The 22,219-nt window shown below is 33.5% G+C and overlaps 2 protein-coding genes and 1 non-coding gene across 3 annotated transcripts; all 3 read left to right on the top strand.

Annotated features, from left to right (window-relative positions):
- On the top strand, window positions 5,068–9,702 carry LOC109353299 (PAP-specific phosphatase HAL2-like). The gene is made up of 3 exons (XM_019595520.1): window positions 5,068–5,509; window positions 7,655–8,342; window positions 9,248–9,702. The coding sequence occupies exons 1-3, from the start codon at window positions 5,341–5,343 to the stop codon at window positions 9,549–9,551; spliced, it is 1,161 nt and encodes a 386-aa protein (XP_019451065.1). The 5' UTR covers window positions 5,068–5,340; the 3' UTR covers window positions 9,552–9,702.
- Window positions 10,896–10,967, top strand: TRNAQ-CUG. The gene has a single exon. It is a non-coding gene; the product is annotated as a tRNA-Gln (tRNA).
- LOC109355110 (peptidyl-prolyl cis-trans isomerase CYP37, chloroplastic) lies at window positions 11,047–15,962 on the top strand. Its single transcript, XM_019598057.1, has 12 exons — window positions 11,047–11,252; window positions 11,483–11,752; window positions 11,922–12,011; window positions 12,665–12,760; window positions 13,265–13,372; window positions 13,512–13,561; window positions 13,793–13,892; window positions 14,115–14,168; window positions 14,978–15,136; window positions 15,236–15,358; window positions 15,506–15,555; window positions 15,643–15,962. Exons 1-12 carry the CDS (start codon window positions 11,139–11,141, stop codon window positions 15,752–15,754), a joined length of 1,326 nt encoding a protein of 441 aa, XP_019453602.1. The 5' UTR covers window positions 11,047–11,138; the 3' UTR covers window positions 15,755–15,962.

The raw sequence follows: 22,219 nt of genomic DNA, 5'->3' as shown, positions 1-22,219 counted from the left end.
GAATGATGTTTTTCGGTTTTGAAGGTTAACTTGTGATTTTGATTTCTTTTATTTTACACACAGGATAGTGGAGGTATTTATAATGGAAAGTGAGTGAAGTTTATTAAAGATCGAACTGTTTGTGTTGGCTATGGACCGTTTGATGAGTGACGCGTGTCCAGATGTAAATCGATGCGAATATCGTTGCTTGCATCATGTTATTGGCGCGGGAGACCTGACCATGCTCTAATCAATCACCATGATCGCATGAGTGGATGCCACGTGTATGGTTCAGATGGCATTTTGGTGAAAGAGAGGTACCAGGTGATTTGGTGGGAGATTGTAAGCACTAAATTTTTCAGCTTTATTGTACTTTCTACTGTATTTTTAGGCTAAAATTGTAAATGTTATTGTTTTTTATTTTTTAGTACATTTTATTTTAACTTTATTTATAAAAGTGATATATTAATCTCCACATATCTAAATTTAGAGTTAGTATTCTCTTGACACTTTAATCATTTAAATACAATTATATTGCAATTTTATTATTTATTGCAAGTATAAAACAAGAATTTCTCTAAATAAAACTAATATTACATATAATTTCTTAATAAACGTGTTTTTCTCTCAATATATAGAACAGGTAAATATGAACTATCATAATGATTGAGTAGTATGGGATAGTGGGAATATCAACTATAGCAAGGAGTGCATTAATACTTGGGATAAACATGGAGGAATCCACATGTTCTAAGTAGAGGATTTGAGTTCTTTGAATAAACATGAACTAATATAATGATTGAGTGGTATGGGATAGAGTGTGAAGATCCAGCGTAGAAAGGACTGCATTTATACTTCAGATAAACATGGAGGAATCCACATGTTCTAAGTAAAGGTTTTGAGTTCTTTGAATATGGTCTGGATTTGATTGTTCGATTTATTTATATGACATTATGAGCGGAAAATATTCAAACATATTATACTTCACCAATAAGTCGTTAGTCTAGTGGTGTAAGGTTACAATAGATCCCTAAACTAACCAATAAGTGAAGAGATTGATTTCTGTGAACGACACTTATTAGGACGAGAAATAACACACCCAAAAAAGATTAATTCCTTATCAAAATATGAGATAATACATTTGGTACTTGGTAGTACAAAAAACATATCTACTTTTGTCGGTTTCTGCATGTGATTGACAAGGACTATGATGGAAATTCATTCGTAAGATGCATTATCTAATTAATAGGGTGGGAAATTGTAACAAAGCTTGAGAAAAAAATAATGTGGGGAGGGGGGAATATGTTTTCATTTTTTCATTAATTAGAATCCTTATTGGTTGGAAAGTTCGAAAACTGTGAAAATTGTGTGCATGCATGATATGTTGTCATCACCTTTATATGTATGATGCTAAATATATGCACGAGTTAGTATAGGTTATTTTGTATTTTTCTGTATGTACATAATTAATTATGCTGGAGGTTTTGAAGCTTGAACTCGTGTAGTTGTAGGCCTCATAAATTAATTTGTAGGAGAGTGCAACCACCTTGTGGTAAAAGTCAAGCACTTGCACGTGATGGAGGAGGGTGAGATTATTCTAACTTGATTAAATATCTCAAGTTCGAGTCATACTTGGTAGGAAGAGATTTACCGACTATTATTTCCAACTCAAACAATATTGTTTATGTGGAATATACTTATGGTTTAAATGTATTTTTCTACATTATAAATTATTCATGCTTAACTATTTTTACTATTAAAGATATATGATAGGTTATTTTGGAAGATGATAGTTGGTTAGAAAGTTAGGAATTAGCAAGTTAGGTTTATATTAGTTACTTGCTTTACAAGTTTTCTTTTCTCTTGTATAAATAAGTCATATTGGCTTCTTCTTATTCAATCAATTCAATTCATTCAATGAGAATATTATCAATCTTTGTTTCTCATTCTTCTTTCTTAAGTTTCTTTAAGCTTTCTTTTATACATTTCTTGATTCATCAAGAAGCTTTTTTTTTCATGGCTCTTACCCCATTTTAACATTTACTTACCTCAAAATTATTTAACTTCTAGTGTTTTAGTTATAAAACCCTATGATTAGTTAATAGAAATGTAATTAGAGACTTAAATTGAAATATATGCATCCGACCGAAAAAGAAAATATTCATTCATTTGAAAATATTTAAAAATATAAAGATCATTTGAAAAAACTAAAGTATGGTATCTTATTTAAAAGTGACCTAAACGTAGCAGCTCGTTAACTTAACGCTGCACGAATAATTAGCGTGATTCAAAAATTATATCATAGTCTAATATTCAACATTTAAACTATAAAATAATAAACAAGGGAATGTTAACAATATAAACCATTTAATTAAGAATATCAGGCTAGGTTTTCTCCTAACATTTGATAGGTCTTGATGCAAAAATAACTTAGGCCCCTAATTTAAAAAACAAATTCAATTTTGTGAAATTTGTATGTCTAATTCTGATCAAAATTGAAGGTCCTAAGTCCAAACAAATTGAGAGAGTGAAATAAAAATGAATATTTATTGTTTGTCAAAAGGATTTAATTATGTAATACTTTTACTATAATTTTTTAACAAAAAAATGTTATATAAATGGTGAAAACTGTATATACATTTTCATTTTGGGATAGATTCTTATTACTTATTAGCAACTTAAGTACAAAATAATTTATCTGTCAAACTTTTAATCAGCCATAATCAATTTCATACTTTGGTCCCCATAAGTAGAATCTTTATTTTAATTATACATAAACAGTATGATAATATAATAATCATCCTACCAAACAAATATTCAACAAAAACAAACATAAAGTACTATTAATATGACGTTAATATAGTGATGTAAAGTCTTATTAGATCCATAAAACAACCAAAATGTCCATAATTCCTGTAAGTGATACTTATTAAAAAGACATATACCTGAAATAGATTAATTTCTTACCAAAAAATAAGAAATACATTTGGTAGTACAAAAAAAATATAATGTAATAATAATTAATAACATAGACAACTTTAAAAAAGAATAAAAACATGAAATGGCTGTGAGTGTAAATTTTTTTATAAGATGTATGGTGGTGAAATTATTTATATATGTAAAAAAAATAAAGAAGTCTAAAAACTCATAATACTCACATGCATTATTTAATAATTTTATAATCTAAATTTGAGAATATTATATCACTCAAATACCTGATTAAATAACTAAAAATGAAAATTTTACTACTTTGATATATGAAATAAGTTGAAAACATAAGCATTACACTTTAATCACAACAAAAAAATTGTATGAATAAATTTAAAACATAATTAAACAACTATTATTTTATTAAAACATAAGCTATAAATAAAAATTATAATCACAATAATAACAAACATAATTATTAATTGAGTTGAAAAAATTAGTTTTTTCTCAAAACAACTTTGTTTGAACGTTTTTTTAAATTTGATTGAAACAATCGAATAAAATCAATTCAACTGAACGAATCAATAGTTTTATGTTTAAACTGATCGAATTAAACTAATTCACACTGACTTTGGTTTATGGTCGTGAATCAAATCAATTAATTGCCAAATTCCATGTAAGAATAATTAGGTCAGTTGGACTAAGCTGTTTAATAATATTCAGCTCAAAGGGCTCCTAGAATCCAAACAAATCATCCACTATTGTGGAGCTTGGCATGAGTGCACAATATCCTCATACTTTTATGGTGCATATATTATTCATATATCCTATTTTACTAAAGTAGGAACTTTTGGTGTACCATAAGCAATAGTGCAATACCATAAGCAACAATAGGTTATATATTTTCCAAAAAAAATAACGAAATGCTTTTTCAATATTCCACTACTCTATGTCTGCTGAATCTACTCTTCATGGTAACTAGAGAGCTTCATTATGTCTTCTGCTTCAACACGAAGTTCCCCTTTTTTATTTTATGGGATGCAGCACACAAGCCCGATATCCTCATATTTAGAGCATGCAGAATATGAAATTTCATGTAACTCTATCATTATAAATTTTTTATATTGTCACTACGATATTCATTATTCATTTTTTATTATCATTCACTTTTAAAAAAATCTAAATAAAGAATAAACAATACACTAAGTATATATAAATTGTTACATATATTTATATGCCGATATATTCACGTCCCCACAAGATTTAAACCGACATTGGTGGAGCAAGAACAAAAGAGCCCATTTTGTCAATGCTATCCATATTTATGCCAATGCTGACTGGGGTAGGAGTAAGGAAACAAAGAACTTCAAAAATGGAATGTGATAGAGACCCATGGTTGGTGATACTCTACAACCCACCCAAAATATCACAGCAGCCACTCATGATTAGTATATGTTTCGGTGGGTAACTAACTTAGTTTATGGAAAAAAGTATAAATCAAGAAAATAGGTAAAAAGCAACATATTGCATTTTGAGTATATAATCTCTACGATCTAAATAAACTTTATCCCTTTATAATTTTAAGTAACTAAAAAAAATACAGTGTCCACCCCATATATAGTGATGGTAAAATGGGCTGTGCAATCTGTTTAGTTTTTTACTGCAAAATACTCATAAATCATAAGGGAAAGCAGACATGCATGCTTATCATTTTTTGGCACATTTACATGCAATATTTGTTTTTAAAAAAGGTTAAATGATTTTGGGCTGGCATGTGAGCATTGATAAAATTAAAATAGGCAAAAAAAATCTATAAAAGAAAATAAAAAAATTAAATAAAGAAGCTGATGAAGATAAAAAATAAAAAAAGAAATCTTAATATACTCTATGAAATTGAATAAGTCACATTATATAGCAAAAATTCCTGATCAAAATACATAATTTATTTAAATTTTTATTATTTTTTAAAACATTATGCTAGTGAATAGCTCACAATGCCCTAGAGAAATATCTGTGGATGCAAATGGCCAAACAAAATACAGAAATGAAATAAATTTGTATGCTTTAAAAAATTAGGGGCTATAGAAGCCGGTGCTCAATGCCCACCAATTTTGCCATCTCTACCTATATAACCCCAACCCAACCCTTTTATATAAGATTTGAATATTCTTTTGCAGGCTCGAGCTTACGTTTCAAGATTTCTGAAAGAAAAGAAAAAAAGGGTCATGATTCAAATCTTTTTTAATAGGAGCAAAACGACCCCATATTTCACTTTCAGATTTTGCTTTTAGGGAAATGATGCCACAGTCCTTTCAAAACGAAATCTTTTCCTCATCTTTGATACCTTTAACGTATTTTTAGGAGGTGGGTACGTAGAAATTTTCTGATTTTGAACTGTGAAGGAACGTGGGTTATTGTGAATTTGTTTTGCCAATGGGAGAGATGAAGGAAAATGAGAAGAAATACGCAATGGAATTGGAGGTAGCGGTGAGGGTTGTCCACGTGGCATGTGCTCTGTGTGGGAGAGTGCAGGAGAAGCTCCTTGCAACCACCAATGATCTCGTTGTTTCCAAGGACGATGATTCTCCTGTTACTGTTGCAGGTTTTTTTTTTCTTTCAATTTCAATCCCCTTGTATCCTTTTTTCATGTGTTTATTTGGGGATGTTGTGAATTGCATAATTGCAAGTTTGCATTGGGATGGAATTAAATGTGGTTTCCAAAAATCCTATCTCTTTTGAAACTATGGCAAAGTGTTGGATGAAACAGTTTATATCAAATACAATAAACTATTTGTTAGTGAAATTTAAATCTTCAATAGGTAATGTAGCTTGAAGATTCATATGGGATTGGCTAAATCTTCTATTTACATTATTGTTGTACCAAAAAGAAACCAGTGAATTGTTGTATTTCTTTGTGAAACTGAAATCTCTAGTGGAGTAGTGGGTAATTTTGCTACCGTGCATTTTTCACCTTTTTCTTTCTGGAGTAGGGAGTTATCGGATTTGTTTGAGGTCTGACTGAATAGTAGAGTGCCAATTAAATTTAAATATTGAGTTGATAACCTGATAATTTCATCCTTCAGCCATGATTTCGTATTTTCATTTGATCTTGCATCATGAAAGAATTTATTGATCCATCCTTGTCCCTTCACTCCCTTGTTAATGGTGTCTCCATAATTGCATTGCCATGTGTTTTATAGACTTATCATTTTGGCATTTACCTTGTGTCCGCATATTTCTCTAATGAGTTATTCGGGAAAAAACTAGTGGCTAACATAAGGAAACGTAAAGAGTATAAAATAACTGCTAGTGAAAAGTACATTGTTCATTGGAACCGGAGCATTCTTGACTGAAAGTGCTTGTGAACCTCTCCATACAGTTATTGAGTAACTTCAGCTGTTTCATAACATTCACTAACATGTAGTTAAGCAGTCAAATGATTTGTTTGAGATATAAATATAGTGAACACACACATGTTATACATCTAGGTTAGCTGTTGAAAAGTTGAAATTATGTTAATGCTGTTATACATGTAACATATCTAATATATTACAGGCAGTCTGCATGATTTAGTTTTTGTGGAATTAGATTTCAGGACTGACAGAAAAGTCTCTGCAATTATCACCCACGTACTCCATTGCACGGTCCACTCTTACATTTTAATGGAGAAGAAAGAAATATCCTAATTTTGGTTATAACCATTCATTCGAACTGGAATTTTGAATACTCTTTCTTCATTGCTTATGGAAACAGAAATGTTACGGCAAAAATTAAATTTTGGGCCCCCTCCAGATTTTTTAAATTTAAAATATTTTGTCTTGGACACTTTGCATGTTATTATAAAGGCTAAGCCTATGATGCAATTGTTGCACATGTACAAACAGCATTTGGCAGTAACTTAATGGTTGGTATAAATCCTAATGTCAGTGAAACTTTTTCTCTTTGAAGGAAAATAGGAAATCCAACCCATCAATTCAAAAACTGTCATATAAATAGTTGTACTGATGCGATCAACTGTACTGATTATAGCTAACGGGGTTACTCTTAGTACTTGATAGCGAATGTGGTACTGGTATCCGGTTCATCACTTCTTACCATAATCGTAACACTTTCTTTACACTGCAAAGTTTCCATGAAATTGGTACACAGTGCGAAGGAACAGGTGCAAAATTCGTAGAGTTACTGATAGAATTTGATTATGCAGTACTGGTTGCACTTTAGTCCTAGCCAATAATAAATATTAGGAGATTCATTTTACTCTTAGAATAAGATATGAATCTTTTGCATAGAATCCATGAAGGTGACTATGATTCACAATATATTCTGTGGAGATGTTTCCCACTTGCTGTATATTTTTGCTTCTACTTTTCATGGTTTCATGTTCTTTTTCTGGTTGTGTATGTCTCTTTTGTGGTGCTCAGTTTCTAGTTGGTGGAAATCATAGTTACATTATGGCTAGAAACTTTTATTGATTTGTTTCATCCTTTAGGTCATTATAAATTTAGGTTGATCAACTTCTTGAGTGTTTGCTTTTTGATCGATTGAGTGTATGGAGTTATGAACGATTGAATGTTAACATTTTTATTTGTAAGTTTTGAATCACTAGAAATTATTAAATCTGTTTTGTGGGACTTCACTTCTCCTTTTCCGTGTGCTTAAGTATGATGCTCAATTTTTTTGTTATTGCTGCAAATATTGGTCAGAGTAAACTGACCATGTGTTTCATTTCGTTTCTCCGCATGAGAAGACTTGAGTGTTCAAGCAACCGTTAGTTGGTTACTATCTGAAAATTTTGGGGTTCAAAATGTGACAATTGTTGCTGAAGAAGATATACAAACTATCTCTAAGGATGATTCTGCTGGCTTACTGCAAGCTGTCGTAAATACTGTCAACGAATCTTTAGCATCTGCATCCAAGTACGGTCTTCGAAGTCCAGAGACAACTCTTGGGACTTCAGACGTTCTTGAAGCAATTAGCCGCTGCAACTCAACTGGAGGCCCCAGTGGAAGACATTGGGTTCTTGACCCTGTTGATGGCACATTAGGATTTGTACGCGGGGATCAGTATGCTGTTGCTCTAGCCCTAATTGAAGATGGAAAAGTTGTTCTTGGAGTTCTCGGATGCCCTAACTACCCAGTAAAGACAGAGTGGCTAAATTATCGTTACCAGTATCATCAAACTACATCTCAATCATCTCAGACAACTCCTGATGAATGGGGAAAAGGATGTGTGCTGTATGCAACGAGAGGCAGTGGCGAGGCATGGTTGCAGTCATTAAGTTCTGGGGATAAGATGCTAGAGTGGCCAAATTGTGCTAGACTTATTCAGGTTTCTTCCACTGATGATCCAGCATTAGCAACTCTCTGTGAACCAGTGGAAAGGGCAAACTCGAATCATTCCTTCACCGCTGGACTTGCTCATAGTGTGGGACTAAGGTATTATATTTTCTCCTTTATTTATCAAATGTCCAACAGTTGAACTTCTTTCACACTTTGAATTAGGTAATGCTGTAATGCAGTTAAGGATGGTGTTAAGAGGTTTATGATTTAAGTGCCATGACAGTAACAGTTAGAGCCTGTTAGAATAACAAAAACGCCATTAGGAAATAGAACTTAGTCAGTTTTACTATAATATTAGAAATAGTGAAGATGATATAAAAACAGACATTTTAGTTCTTGGTACCTTAGTGGGAATTAGGAGAAATAAGAAGTGGGTGCTAGCTAACTCAGCTGGTAAAGACTTCTGCAGTTGATTGCAATGTCCTGGAACCAAATCCTGCCTAAACCTTCCATACATGAGCAAAGCACAAAGTAGATTTCCTATGTTGTAGCATGTATATTGGTGTGTATGTGGACCTGTGTATGCATGTAAATATCACCAGTTGATATTTCTATGGTTTCCAATGTATACACTATCCAAGTCAAAAAATGAAGCAAAATTTTATAGGACAACTTGCATATTTATGGACCATAGGCATTTTTTAAATGTCTGACCACAGGCATTGATTTCTCTTTGATATTTTATATATTTATTTACATCAAACCTTGGAAAGTTATAACTGGTTTAGTAAGTTGATGATAGAATGAGTTATTATATAGAGATTTTGGTTCAATTCTTAAATGCATGCCCGATATGGGAAGATATGAAAGAAAGGAATCCTGGACCAGACACCTTGCTTTGCTTGGAAATTATAGCCTGTTTGGTTTATATTATGTATCATTTTATCAATTCAGTGAAATTAGGCTACTCTCCGAAGTGTTTTTCCTATTTAATACTTAATTCCTCTTCTTTGATATTCCCTTTTGAACACCATCATTGAATTGATCAACTCTTTCAACAGAAAACAGCCTTTGCGTGTCCACAGCATGGTAAAATATGCAGCAATAGCTCGGGGAGATGCTGAGATATTCATGAAGTTCGCAAAGTCCGGGTACAAGGAGAAGATATGGGATCACGCAGCTGGTGTTGTGATTGTTGAAGAGGCCGGTGGTGTGGTAACCGATGCTGGTGGTCGCCCTCTAGACTTTTCAAAGGGAATGTACTTGGAAGGTCTTGACAGAGGCATAATTGCATGCTCTGGTGTCACATTGCATGAAAAATTAATTGATGCTGTTTATGCTAGTTGGGACTCCTCAAATTTGTGAGGCTTTCTTTGTCCTGAAATTACATCAGTGAGGCAAAATTTTGGTAGAGGCAACCCGGTTCATGGTCTATTTTATTTATTTATGTTCTACAAAGTTGTATGCATTTCAGTAATTAGCTAACTCTTTAATCAATTTATGGCAAACTATATTACATGTCTCTATGTGCATAGCATAATTCGTCCGTACATTGTGATTTGCGAATATGGGATAAAGATAAAAGGTGTAAAAAAAGTGGCAAACGTAACCATTGAGTTGATTATCCATGGTTGAGATTGTGATGAAGTACATAAAGATATTTAAATCCACGTCTCATTATATAGTCATGACCTTTTTGTTTCTTTCATTATTTTTTAAATCAACCTCACGTGATTTATGCTATGACTTTTTATTAAAAAAATGGAATGGTAAGGAAGATGACCGTTTAAGAAATCCAAGACCGAAACATTGTATTAAAAATATCATTATTTATATATTATTTGTTACTTTTCCATTGGCCAGTCAGAGTCATTGTTGGGGATTTGAGTGCGTTAATAAATCACTAAGTTTGATACTGTACTAATGAATTCAATGAGAATAGCAACAACCAAAACGCTGGTCAGGTAATATAAAATTTCAATGGATTTGTCAATAATAATTCATTCTAAATGATTGACAAAAGATTGATCTAAATTTACTAAAAAAAACATAATTTGGTGATCAGAGATGACAAAAATGCTTGAGTTAATGACTAAATGGTCATTAAAATTTTCTAGTATATCGCCTGAGCACTTTATCCTCTCTATTTTGTTTTATGTTTTGGAACTACTAAAACCCTAGGTGTAAAGAGTCTTCGAGGTATCAAACTTGTCTATCATCAATGTGAATTCCTATTGAAGATTACTTTTGTTATTCCTGAAGTAACTTTTTATTGTTGAGTGGCCACAATCTATTTAGTATCATGAATTAAGTTCAATTTTCGTAATTGCTTAATAAATAATTTTTTTGCATAACTATCAATTTTTTTGACCTTTTTGATCCTAGGATTAAATAAGGCCTTATACCCCTACTTTTAGAGAATACAATAATATCTTACAATCAATTTGGATTATCCATATTGGTTGACAAAACATTTGTATATCTCTATTTATTACCTTTTTATGAGGCATTTCTGTCTCTACATTACCACCATTAAAAATCTTCATTAAACCCATTAATATAAAGTGAGTATTGGGTTTATTTTGGCATAAAAGAATGGATAGCAAAAGATGGATCCATCTACGCCAAAACTTGCAATGTCCATATTGTACGGAAGATAAACAACAACCATTGATACTAGTATCTAGGACCGAATTACCAGATCAAATTGGTCCCATGGTCTAGTGGTCAGGACATTGGACTCTGAATCCAGTAACCCGAGTTCAAATCTCGGTGGGACCTTTTTCTCATCCATTCCCCATTTTCTTAAACCGAGGGGTACTAACGTCATTACGCAACCTCAGCCAAATAGAGAGGACAGGACGCGTGTTCATTGTTCCACTAAGCTCAACGGATTAGGCGCGCAAGATAGCAAACCAAAGTAACAACAATCTCTTCCATTTCTCAACTTCAATGGCGTTTTCTCTCTCTTCCTCTCTCATCTCAACACTCTTTCCCTCTCTTCCTTCTTTCTTTCGCACCAACCACCCTCCACCCCCTTCAACAATCACTTCCTTCTCTAAAAAGGTTTTACTTTTAACACAACTAACTGCATTTTACTTTTTTTTGTAATGTAACAAATTAATCCTTTTGGGGTGCGTGCACCTGCCAAAAAGTGTGGCTCATACGAATACATTTTGGTTAGCGGGGATCTAAACTAATGCATAATAACTGCATTTTACTTTAATTTATATAATTTGACTATATCCTTTTTCGCATTATCACTTTTTCTTAACTACTTTTTTTGGTGATTTAAGCTGCATGAGCTTGTAATCCAACAGCATGAGGTGTCAAAAGCGATTATTGAACCCAGAATGAAGCAATTGAAGACTTTAATTCCAATGGTACTTGTCTCAGTTCAGATTACATTTTTGCTTCCTTTGGTTGATTCTTCATCAGATTCATGGTCCTATATAACTCCTCCTGCGAGAGCAGTTCTGTATTCCCCTGATACAAAAGTTCCCAGAACTGGAGAAGTTGCTCTCAGAAAATCTATACCTGCTAACCCTAACATGAAGGCTATTCAGGTAACAGTAACATGATTTTAAGATTATGAATGTTTATATGGTATCAATTTCATTGTGGAGTCAATGTATATAGTAAGATAACTGTTAAATAACTGTATATTGGTTATGTAATTTACTCAATTTTTTTAATGACCAGTGGGGAATGTTGTTTTCTGTTCTCTTATTTTAGGACTCACTTGAAGATATTTCGTACTTGTTGAGGATTCCACAGAGAAAACCTTATGGGACAATGGAAGGGAATGTGAAGAAAGTTTTGAAGGTATTCATAATTTGAAATGTTTTGGTCCACTTCTCTTTCTTGTCTATTTGCACTAGACTGAGAGGCATCATTAGGTGTTAATGTGTTATTGCCAAAGTTACTAGGAACACAGCATGGGTATAGTTATGCAATTCATTTGGGTATAGTTATGCAATTCATTTGGGTATGTTGTTTGTCACTTTTTACGTGATTATTATGTTACTTTTTTTAGATTTTAAGGTAAATCTAATACGCTATAGAAAGGACAACGAATTTGGAACGCAATGTGCTAGATTAATGAGCAAACCTAGTAAGTACTTATTGCATCTCTAAAAGAAGTTCACTGCATCCTAGGGGATTTTATTGGATGATGAATGGGTCGAATTTTTTAAAGGTTGGACATGCACCTGCCTTATAATGAAGCCAGTAGTTGTTCAAGCTCCCACCATGTTATCTATTTGAAAATTTTGATTTATAGCTATTTCCTGTAGCATCACATCTGTGATGGCCTTGTATTTTTCTAGTTGATAGAAACCTATGTACTTCCTATTATTTGCTGCATCTCATCGGAGTACCTTCCTATGCCTCCCATGCTATATGTGGTCTGATAGTAACCTATTGTTGTATAATGTTAGCATGATGACCTCACTTTGATCCTTACTTTCTTACTTTAGATAGCGGTAGATGAAAAAGATGCTATATTGGCGAGTATACCACCAGAACTGAAGGAAAGGGGCTCTTTGGTACATGCATCTCTAATAGATGGAAAGGTATTTTAGAAAATACCTTCTAGAGTATGTAAGTGTTTGTATATCTTGGTAAAATTCTTGCCATTTTAGATACATGCATTCATGTGCTAACTCTCCCCCTCCAAACAAAAAAGGAACAAGAAGCATTCCCATTTCATTAAAATTGGTTATAGTTATGATTCTTTTAGTTGAATTAACTTTAAGATTATGGTTGTGATTATAGCTCATATTGGAAAATGAGGACACTTTCCAGTAGTTTATGTTTCTCAGTTAAAGTTAATACGCCTACGTTCCATGTGCCTGTATCAAAAAGTTGCTGGATGCAAGAAAAGGTTTCAAATGAAGAAAATAGAATGTGGAATTTGGCTATTTCTACTCATTTCAGTTCATTTTGTTCTGTCTTTTTGTAGGATTATGTCGTCTATGGTGTTAAATAATTCATACATCAAGTGAAATTGGTAGTAATCATTCAATGTACAGACTACCAGAATGATGTCAAATACTCAAATTGTCAATATTTTTCAGGCTGGGTTGCAAGCTCTTCTTCAATCTATAAAGGAACAGGATGCAGATAAAGTGTCTGTTAGCCTTGCATCGACACTGGATACTGTCGCAGAGCTAGAGTTATTACAAGTAATTGCAAAATAGATAATATAATTCCATCTTTAAATCAGTAGTAGTAGTTTTATTTTCTTAAGAACATTTACTGAATTTTTACGCAACAACGATATTATGAGCTTGTCCAAAATCTAACTCGGTATTGTTGAAACAGGCACCAGGATTATCTTTTCTGTTGCCTAAGCAATACATGCAATATCCACGGTCAGTAACTCCTACCAAAAATCATGTCAGGCACTATGCTGATATAGTACACAGATCCCTGTAATGGATAACTGATACCCCCTCCCCTCACATACTTGAACATACTGTGACCATTTAACATGAAACTAGCATAAAATATGATTTAAGGTTAACATTTGTAGCTCAATTATTTGGGAAAGTTACACACTCGGAACTGGAGATAAAATCAATATCTTTTCAATTTTTTTGTAGGCTTTCAGGGAGAGGAACTGTCGAGTTCACCATTGAGAAAGGTGATGGTTCAACATTTTCTCCAGTTCGTGGTGAAGAAAGAAAAACTGCCACCATTCAGGTATAATTCACTCAATAACTTCACCTTTATTATTATCTACTGGGTGTTAACTTTACGGGCCTCATGTCCCATATAGGATCTATAATAACTATCTAGTAAGAATGGGTTTGTTTTGAAGAATACAACAAACTACAAAATTGCAGTTAGGTCAATGTGCATGGGTAAATAACTGTTGGTAGGTGGTATATTAAATATTAACTGATAGTTAACCATTGTTTTCAGGTTGTTATAGACGGATACTCAACTCCATTAACAGCTGGGAATTTCGCAAAATTGGTAAGGTAGTTAAACAGTCCTTCAGTTTAGTTAATTTTGCCTGTAGCCATTCCTTCATTTCCTTGCCAACAACCTTTATGCACACCACTCTTTATTTTGATCACTTCTGATGGTTCATCCCTGTTCTCTCATTTTTCATAATTTCTGATTGATAATAACCTTCAATTTTCACTTCCTGTTTCTCTCCAGTTTTTTCATGCTAATATTGTAATTTATGCAGTAAACTAGTTTTTTTCTTGAGAAAATTCTTGTGAGTTTCTCGAGGTCTTGAATTTTAAATTTAGTTTTGGTCTTTAGGTTTGAAGTTTAAATAGAGAAGAAAGTGACTTCAAGGTACTTAAACTTATGTTAAGGATCTAATGTATGCAGCAATTAATCAACTATTCCATTTACAGTGAACTGGTTATAACTGGAATACCCAGATTATCCAATTCAAAATATAATGTAATATCATTGAACAGACAAAATTGTTTATGATGCGAAGCATCAGATTTAATAAATAGATGGGAATCAAACCTAAAAACTGTGGCAATAAGGTAAGAGAAAAATAAGGAAGTCAGGTCTTCAGTTGTGGAGTGTAAATGTTATTGCTATTCTCATGGATGGAGCTTATCTATTCATTGGAGATTGGGTTGTTCTTGTTTTGGCCATGAAGTATATAGAATATAGTTTTAATTGTGTACTTGATGTCATATAATGTACTAAGTGTACTATTTTTCCTGTGCTTGAGTGTTGGCATTTTAAACGTCTTGATTATTAGGTCATACAGTCTAGTAAAAACTGCACTCACACAGTTACATATCCTTCAGGTGATGGATGGAGCATACAATGGCATAAAACTCAACTGTATCAACCAAGCAATTATCTCAGATAATGGGCTTGATAAGAACAGTGGTTACAGTGTTCCCTTGGAGATAATGCCCTCTGGACAATTTGAGCCCCTTTACAAAACAAAATTGAGTGTGCAGGTGTGATTTTGTTTTATCCTATCGAAGATTTTCCCGCAGACTTAGCATATATTTATCGTAATGTTCTTTTTCTTTTCTTATGTATGTATCTTCTGAAAGGATGGAGAACTGCCAGTCCTTCCTCTATCTGTTTATGGGGCAGTTGCTATGGCCCATAATGAAGACTCCGAGGAGTATTCATCACCTGATCAGTTTTTCTTCTATCTTTATGATAAACGAAGTGTAAGTGCAATCTACTACTCTCTGCACTAGCTGTACTTGTTATAAAAGATAAGAGTGATAGGTGAAAGCAGAATCTTTATGTTTGAATGTTATTTCTTTTGCAATTTGATTTCATTCATATAAGTTATTCTTTTCCTACTTCTGTAGGCTGGCTTGGGAGGAATATCATTTGATGAGGGACAGTTTTCAGTTTTTGGGTAAGCATTGTTAACATTCATAACCTTGTTATATTAATGATTTTGGAGTTTACCTTTCCTCTATTTTTATGGTATTAAAATATGCAGATACACAACTATTGGGAGAGATATCCTCCCGGAGATAAAAAGTGGTGATGTTATTCGTTCTGCAAAGCTTATTGAAGGCCAAGATCGCCTTGTATTGCCTAAAGAAAGTTGAGTGGGCCTCTTGATCTTGCGGCCATACCCAAGCAGGAAATAATCCTTCATTCTTTGTAATGTATATGTATGCTGTCTGGTTTGCATCAGCCTGATTTTCTTATTGCAGGTGGTGTTGTATATTACTGAATTGTAAAACTTTGAAATTTCTATTCATAAAGTTCAATAGCACAGTGAAAGTAAGGCTGTAAGGGTACTCATTTCTGTAACATTTATCTATATATTTTGTCTCTCTCTAGCTCCTTCTAATTGGTCTAGAAATAAAATTTAAGATTACTTGATTTAAATACTCAATAACATCATATATATATATATATATATATATATATATATATGTGTGTATATATATATATGTGTATGTATATATAGCAAAGCTCTATACTAGCCTCCCAAGTTACTTTTAACTTAGTATCCAGTCTTTAAGTTTTTTATTTCATACATGTCCATTAAGTTTCAAATATCCAACATAATTATTTTTCATCAATTGCGTTAAATTATGGTGTTGTGGCATATTTTAATTATCGTTCATCTTCTTTTGTGGCCTACACCACAACCTGCACCATGGTCCTTGAATTGCATCATGGGCATCTACTTATAGATGGCAAAATGAGTCGTTCGGCCTGTGCTCGCATTATGTCTGCAAAACTTATGCGGGTGCAGGCATGCTTGCAAAACCTTAACAAATAAAATCACATGTCTTCCCCATTTTAAAATGGCCAAACGAGCATGCGGGTGGTCGGTAGGCATTTTGCTATTTATACTAAAAAACTCTGGCTCAATAAAATGTAATGCACTGTTAGAAGGGAGTTGTGGCATGTGAATTAATAATTCAATACTAACAGCCTAGAATCTGAGGTTCTAACATGCTGTCAGCATTTATTAATGTTACTATAATAGTTTGAATTAATTTTAAGTATTTGATAATTGTTGTTTCTATAAAAAATTATTATGTTGTGCCTTTTGACCAGTTTGAACTGTTATAGTGACACTGTGATAACTGTTATAAAAATTGGTTTGTTGAGTTGAGAATTGAGATGAGTGGTGATTGGTGATTGGTGAAGCTTCAATCAAACTTTGAATGGGAGTGTGAGTGTGTGTGACAGTGAGTGTGTGTGACAGTGAGTGTGTGTAATAGTGGGAGAGGGGTGAGGTGAAAGTGTGAAATTGTTGAACGGAGTTGGCAGTTAGGCCTGCCGAGCCCCTAAAAATGTTCTGCAAATAAAACGAGCCTAATAATATGGGCTAACAGGTAAAAATATGATGCACTGTCCGTATATTTTTGCGGACGATGCGGCCTGGCATGTGATATAGTGGTACAAGGTCTCACTAGATCCTCATAAAAACCAAAATGTCAAATGTTCGATTTCTTGGAATGACACTTGTTGAGAAAGACTCATGCATCTTGAAAGAAATTAATTTTTTACCCAAAAGGTGAGAGGATATCCATGGTAGTACCCAAAAAATAATGACGCACATAGATGAACAAATAGTAATTCGTTTTCTATGAGATACAGAGCTAGATAATAATTTGTGATGGTGGTGGCAATATAATATCAAGCGTGAATGTTATAGCATGGCTGCATGATGGCAAATTGAGAGATTACTAAAGTTATAAAAAATCTAGAAATCACCTGCAATTTTCATAACATAGCAGGATGTTTTTTTCCTGTGCACACTACGGGTGTCTCCCAAACACTTAAAACATCATTTTTAAAGCAAATTTTGCATTATATTCTTAAAAACAATACCTTAATATATTTGTTAAAATTTTGAATAAAATATATGTATGTGAATATGGTATCCCATATTTTAAGGTGGAACTAATGTACTTATAACATATAACATATGTAAATATAAGAAAAGATGTAAGTACTCAAATAATCTAATTGTACATAACAGACACGAATCCCCTAAAAAAACAAAGATTCGTGTCTAAAACTAAATCGCCAATTACAAAGAGCCAAAATTTCATAAGGGTAGAAAGCATTAATAGAGAATCATCTTAAATCTCAATAATACAATTATCCAATATCAACCAAGTAAGATTTTACATAAAAGAAAGAAAGAAAATCAAGCAGTGGACATATTAGAGAGTCTGCTTGGTGTTGGTCTGAAATTCAACCATCTAAACCCTTTACGTGGTGGTGGAGTCAGTAGTGCCCTTCTTAATATCTCTTTATTTCCCTGAGCCTTCTTCAACTTCTTCCCTTCAACACAACACTTACAAGGAACACAACGAAACTGGGTAGACATGGCCAAGTAAAAACCATTGTTTTGACCAACATATAGCTTCCCCTTCTTGTATCCGAAACTTGACATCTTTGGTGGAAGCTGTGGCTTTTCTTTGGTTTGATTTTGAAGAGTAATAATATGCATATGTGTATATGATTAAGCTATGTGAATATGAACAAAATACAAGCGTATATATGCCTGTGTTTGTTTCCTAAGGCTTTTCTAGTTTGGGTTTTGAATAACTTGTTTTATGGTTTGTGGAGACTTATATGTTGGGAAAGTTGAACAAAGAAGGAAGGTTCATGAACGTTGTTTGAGTATGGGTTTTGGAATGAAAGACTTATTATTATTACTAAGTGTGGCTATGAATAAGCCAAAATGTTCGACCAATAATCTCTTCATCTCAGAAATAATAATTACATATTTTAATCACATCCATGCAATTAATTTAACATGAATTTTAATCATTAATATATTATTAAATATATATGTGTGGTTGACATTACTAATCTAATATATGTAACATTTTCTCTTCCCTAGTATATTGATGTTTTAGTTCTTCCCTAACAATTACACATGTACTTGTTATATCCAATTTATCTCTCATCGTGTGTTTTTAATACATATATGTAAAATCACACAATATAAAGATTTATACACATGTATACTATCATTTACTCATTATTTGGATTACTTTTTTGAAAAATCAACAACAATTGAACATCATTGGTGGATGATACAATAATAGTGTATAAATCTTGTACAATGTTTGTGCATACATTTTTTTCTTTTAATAACTTAGTGCAGGTAATTGAAAATCTTATGAGAATTTGTGTGTAGTTGTTTATAGTGAAAATAATTAACATGAGTAATTATGGAAAACAATATATGAATATAATCAAAATATATTTTGACTTATTTAATTATTTCTTATTCTCAATGTATAAAATATCAATATAATTGAGAGAATGTTTATTTTGGTGAATGCCAGGTGGGTATTATTGCCAATTCAATTATAAAATTCCAACGTTGTCCATGAGGTGATTAATTGAAGGACAGGTAATAAAGTTTTTTTTTTGTTTACACTCAGATTAATAAACTTGACTCATGTACCCTTTCTTTGATAGAGAGAAATAGATCATTTCTAATCTGTGGTTAGGAAGAGAGAAATAAAACCCACAAATAATTATTTATCTCCACTTACTAGAGAAGAATGTGAGAAATGAATGAGTAATTTTATGTAAAATATTAATAGTACTCTTTAAAATTTGATCTTCTAATTATTCTTATATTTTTTGTTTAACTTATAATAATCATTGTTATAATTGTTAGTTAATAATTAAAAGTCAACCATTATAATAATACATATTATAGTTAAATATATTGATTTTTTAGGATGATTGGAGTCAAATTTGAATTATCTGCAATAAACTTGTAAAAGTATGTTCTAGTCAAAACTTGACTAGAATGTGTATGGTAATTGTTTTTTAGTATAATATTTATATAATGATATTGTAAAGATTAATACACAATTAGTATATCATACAAAATTTATTTGTATTACTTTTATTTAAAGAGTCGATGATGATTAAGTATTATTGGGAACAAGTGAACAATCAAATAGTATAGAGTATAGAGACAAGAGAATAACACAAGAAATTTGGTAACGAGGTTCGACCAATTGTGTCTACGTCTCCAGGAGCGTTGAGCAGCTACCACTATATATTATTAGAGAATAAGGATTAGTGTTTTACTATTCTTCTCCTTGTTACATTAGGTTTACATAACATCAATATATATATAGCCCTCTCCCCCAACCCCTTTACATCAGCCCAAACCCATAACTTGTATTGTTGTTATCTAGAGATATGAGTCATTGCACAACAATCTCCACGTTGCGAATATCATCAATCTCCATCTTCCGCTATTGGGTTGGGGGTGCTCCATAGTCCAGCATCAGTGAATGTTCAGCAAGCTTAGGCAATGCATGAACTTGTCCATAGTAACCGGTTTGGTTAACATATCAGCTGCATTTTCTGAAGTGTGAACTTTCTGCAATAGTATATACTCATAAGCTACCAACTCTCTGATCTTGTGAAATCTCACATCAATGTGTTTGGTCCTAGCATGATACACCTGGTTCTTTGCCAAGAAGATAGCACTCTGACTATCACAATGCAGTAGAACTCCACCTTGCTCAATGCCTAACTCATTTACTAGCCCCATAAGCCACATGGCTTCCTTATAAGCTTCACCAGCTGCCATGTACTCTACTTCAGTTGTGGACATAGTAACAACAGACTGAACTGATGATCTCCACATAATTGGTCCACCTACAAGGATGAAGACAAGCCCCGTTGTGGACCTTCTATCATCTAAGTCTCCTGCATAGTCTGAATCAACATAACCAATAACTGAAGGCTTACTCTGTTGGCTGCCAAACATGATACCGAGACCTGTAGTCCCCTTCAAATATCTAAAAATCCATTTGACTGCTTCCCAATGTTGCTTCCCTGGTTTCGACATGTACTTGCATACTTGACTAACTGCTTGTGCCAAGTTCGGTCTAGTACAAACCATAGCATACATTAAGCAACTCACTGCACTGGCATATGGAACATTTGACATATATTTCTTCTCTTCATTTGTCTTTGGACACTGATCTAGGGAAAGCTTGAAGTGATTTGCCAATGGAGTGCTCACTACTTTAGCATTGCTCATATCAAATCTCTACTTTTCAACATAGCTTTGATGGGAGAGCCATAGTTTTATAGCTCCCTTATCCCTGTGAATCTCCGTCCCAAGAATCTTCCTAGCAGCCCCTAAATCTTTCATGTCAAACTCCTTACCTAGCATGACTTTCAGCTCATTGATATCACTCAAATGATTAGCAGCAATCAACATATCATCAACATAAAGTAACAGAAAAATAAACGAACCATCGTCAAGGCTTCTCACATAAACACAGCAATCATACTCACAACGCTTATAACCAAGCTTCAACATATAAGTGTCAAACCGCTTGTACCACTGTCTGGGAGACTGCTTCAACCCATATAGAGACTTCTTCAACTTGCAAACCAAGTGACGCTGTCCAGCTGCACTGAACCCCTCTGGTTGTGTCATGTAAATTTTCTCCTCTAATTCACCATGGAGAAAGGCAGTCTTCACATCCATATGTTCTAAGTACATATCCCGGCTAGCTATCAAGGCAAGCACTGCCCTGATAGAAGTGTGTCTCACCATTGAGGAGAAAATATCATTGTAGTCGATCCCATTCTGTTGTGAATACCCTTTTGCTACAAGACGAGCCTTGAACTTTTCCCCTTCTTTTTCTGATACTGCTGGCTTCCTCTTGCACACCCACTTGCACCCAACTGCAAGCTTGTTTGGGGGCAATGGAAGCAAGCTCTCAAGTTTGGTTCTTCTGTAAAGACTTCATCTCCTCCATCATGGTACCCATCCATTGTTCTTTCTCCTGGTTGTTTATAGCCTCTTGAAAGCTACATGGATCTCCTAAACTGATATCTGAAGCCATATCCTCAAAGCCATATCTCTCTGGAGGTTTGATAGGACGTCTATCCCTGTCTCTAGCAAGTAGATACTCCTGCACACCTGAACTCTCTGCCTGAGAATCATCATGTTCTTGACTTGAACTAGTGCATGGTTCATTGCCTTTATTCACATGAACCATTTCATTGCTCACTGGAATCATATTTGATCCCAAAGTCTCTCCATTTGGCATGGGCACCTCTGTCAAAACTGATTGTTTCATCATAAAATCTTCATCAAATACTGCATCTCTGCTCAACATCACCTTTCTAGAAACTGGATCCTAGAACTTGAACCCCTTCACACCTTTGGTATATCCAATGAAGATACACCTCTTTGACTTAGGATCAAGTTTCGATCGTTCATCACTGGGTACATGTATATAAGCAGGACAACCAAATATGCGTAACATATTATAATTAACTGGGTTACCTGTCCATACTTCTTCTGCAACTTTACCATCCAATGAAGCTCGTGGTGATCTATTGATGACATAACATGCCATACTAAGTGCCTCTGCCCAAAATCCTTTGGAAAGTCCAGCATTCAGTCTCAGTAGTCTCATACATCTAGTCTTCTATTCATCCTCTCTCCAACACCATTCTGCTGAGGAGTCTTCTTCACTGAAAAGTGTCTCTGAATGCCATGTTCCTCACAGAATTTCTGAAACTGAGTTTTTGTT

The sequence above is a fragment of the Lupinus angustifolius genome, chromosome LG08, assembly GCF_001865875.1.
Source record: "Lupinus angustifolius cultivar Tanjil chromosome LG08, LupAngTanjil_v1.0, whole genome shotgun sequence".
NCBI classification, from domain to species: domain Eukaryota; kingdom Viridiplantae; phylum Streptophyta; class Magnoliopsida; order Fabales; family Fabaceae; genus Lupinus; species Lupinus angustifolius.
Note: the sequence above shows the minus strand (reverse complement) of the source record. Positions and strands in the feature narration are given on the sequence as shown.

What these genes read in the sequence shown, in the direction of transcription:
- LOC109353299 (XM_019595520.1), top strand. Translation starts at nt 5,341, where the DNA reads ATGGGAGAGATGAAGGAAAATGAGAAGAAATACGCAATGGAATTGGAG. An exon ending in TTCTCCTGTTACTGTTGCAG is followed by an intron (nt 5,510 to 7,654) that starts GTTTTTTTTTTC and finishes CCGCATGAGAAG; the next exon opens with ACTTGAGTGTTCAAGCAACC. An exon ending in GCTCATAGTGTGGGACTAAG is followed by an intron (nt 8,343 to 9,247) that starts GTATTATATTTT and finishes CTCTTTCAACAG; the next exon opens with AAAACAGCCTTTGCGTGTCC.
- LOC109355110 (XM_019598057.1), top strand. Translation starts at nt 11,139, where the DNA reads ATGGCGTTTTCTCTCTCTTCCTCTCTCATCTCAACACTCTTTCCCTCT. An exon ending in CTAACATGAAGGCTATTCAG is followed by an intron (nt 11,753 to 11,921) that starts GTAACAGTAACA and finishes CTCTTATTTTAG; the next exon opens with GACTCACTTGAAGATATTTC. An exon ending in CAATACATGCAATATCCACG is followed by an intron (nt 13,562 to 13,792) that starts GTCAGTAACTCC and finishes ATTTTTTTGTAG; the next exon opens with GCTTTCAGGGAGAGGAACTG.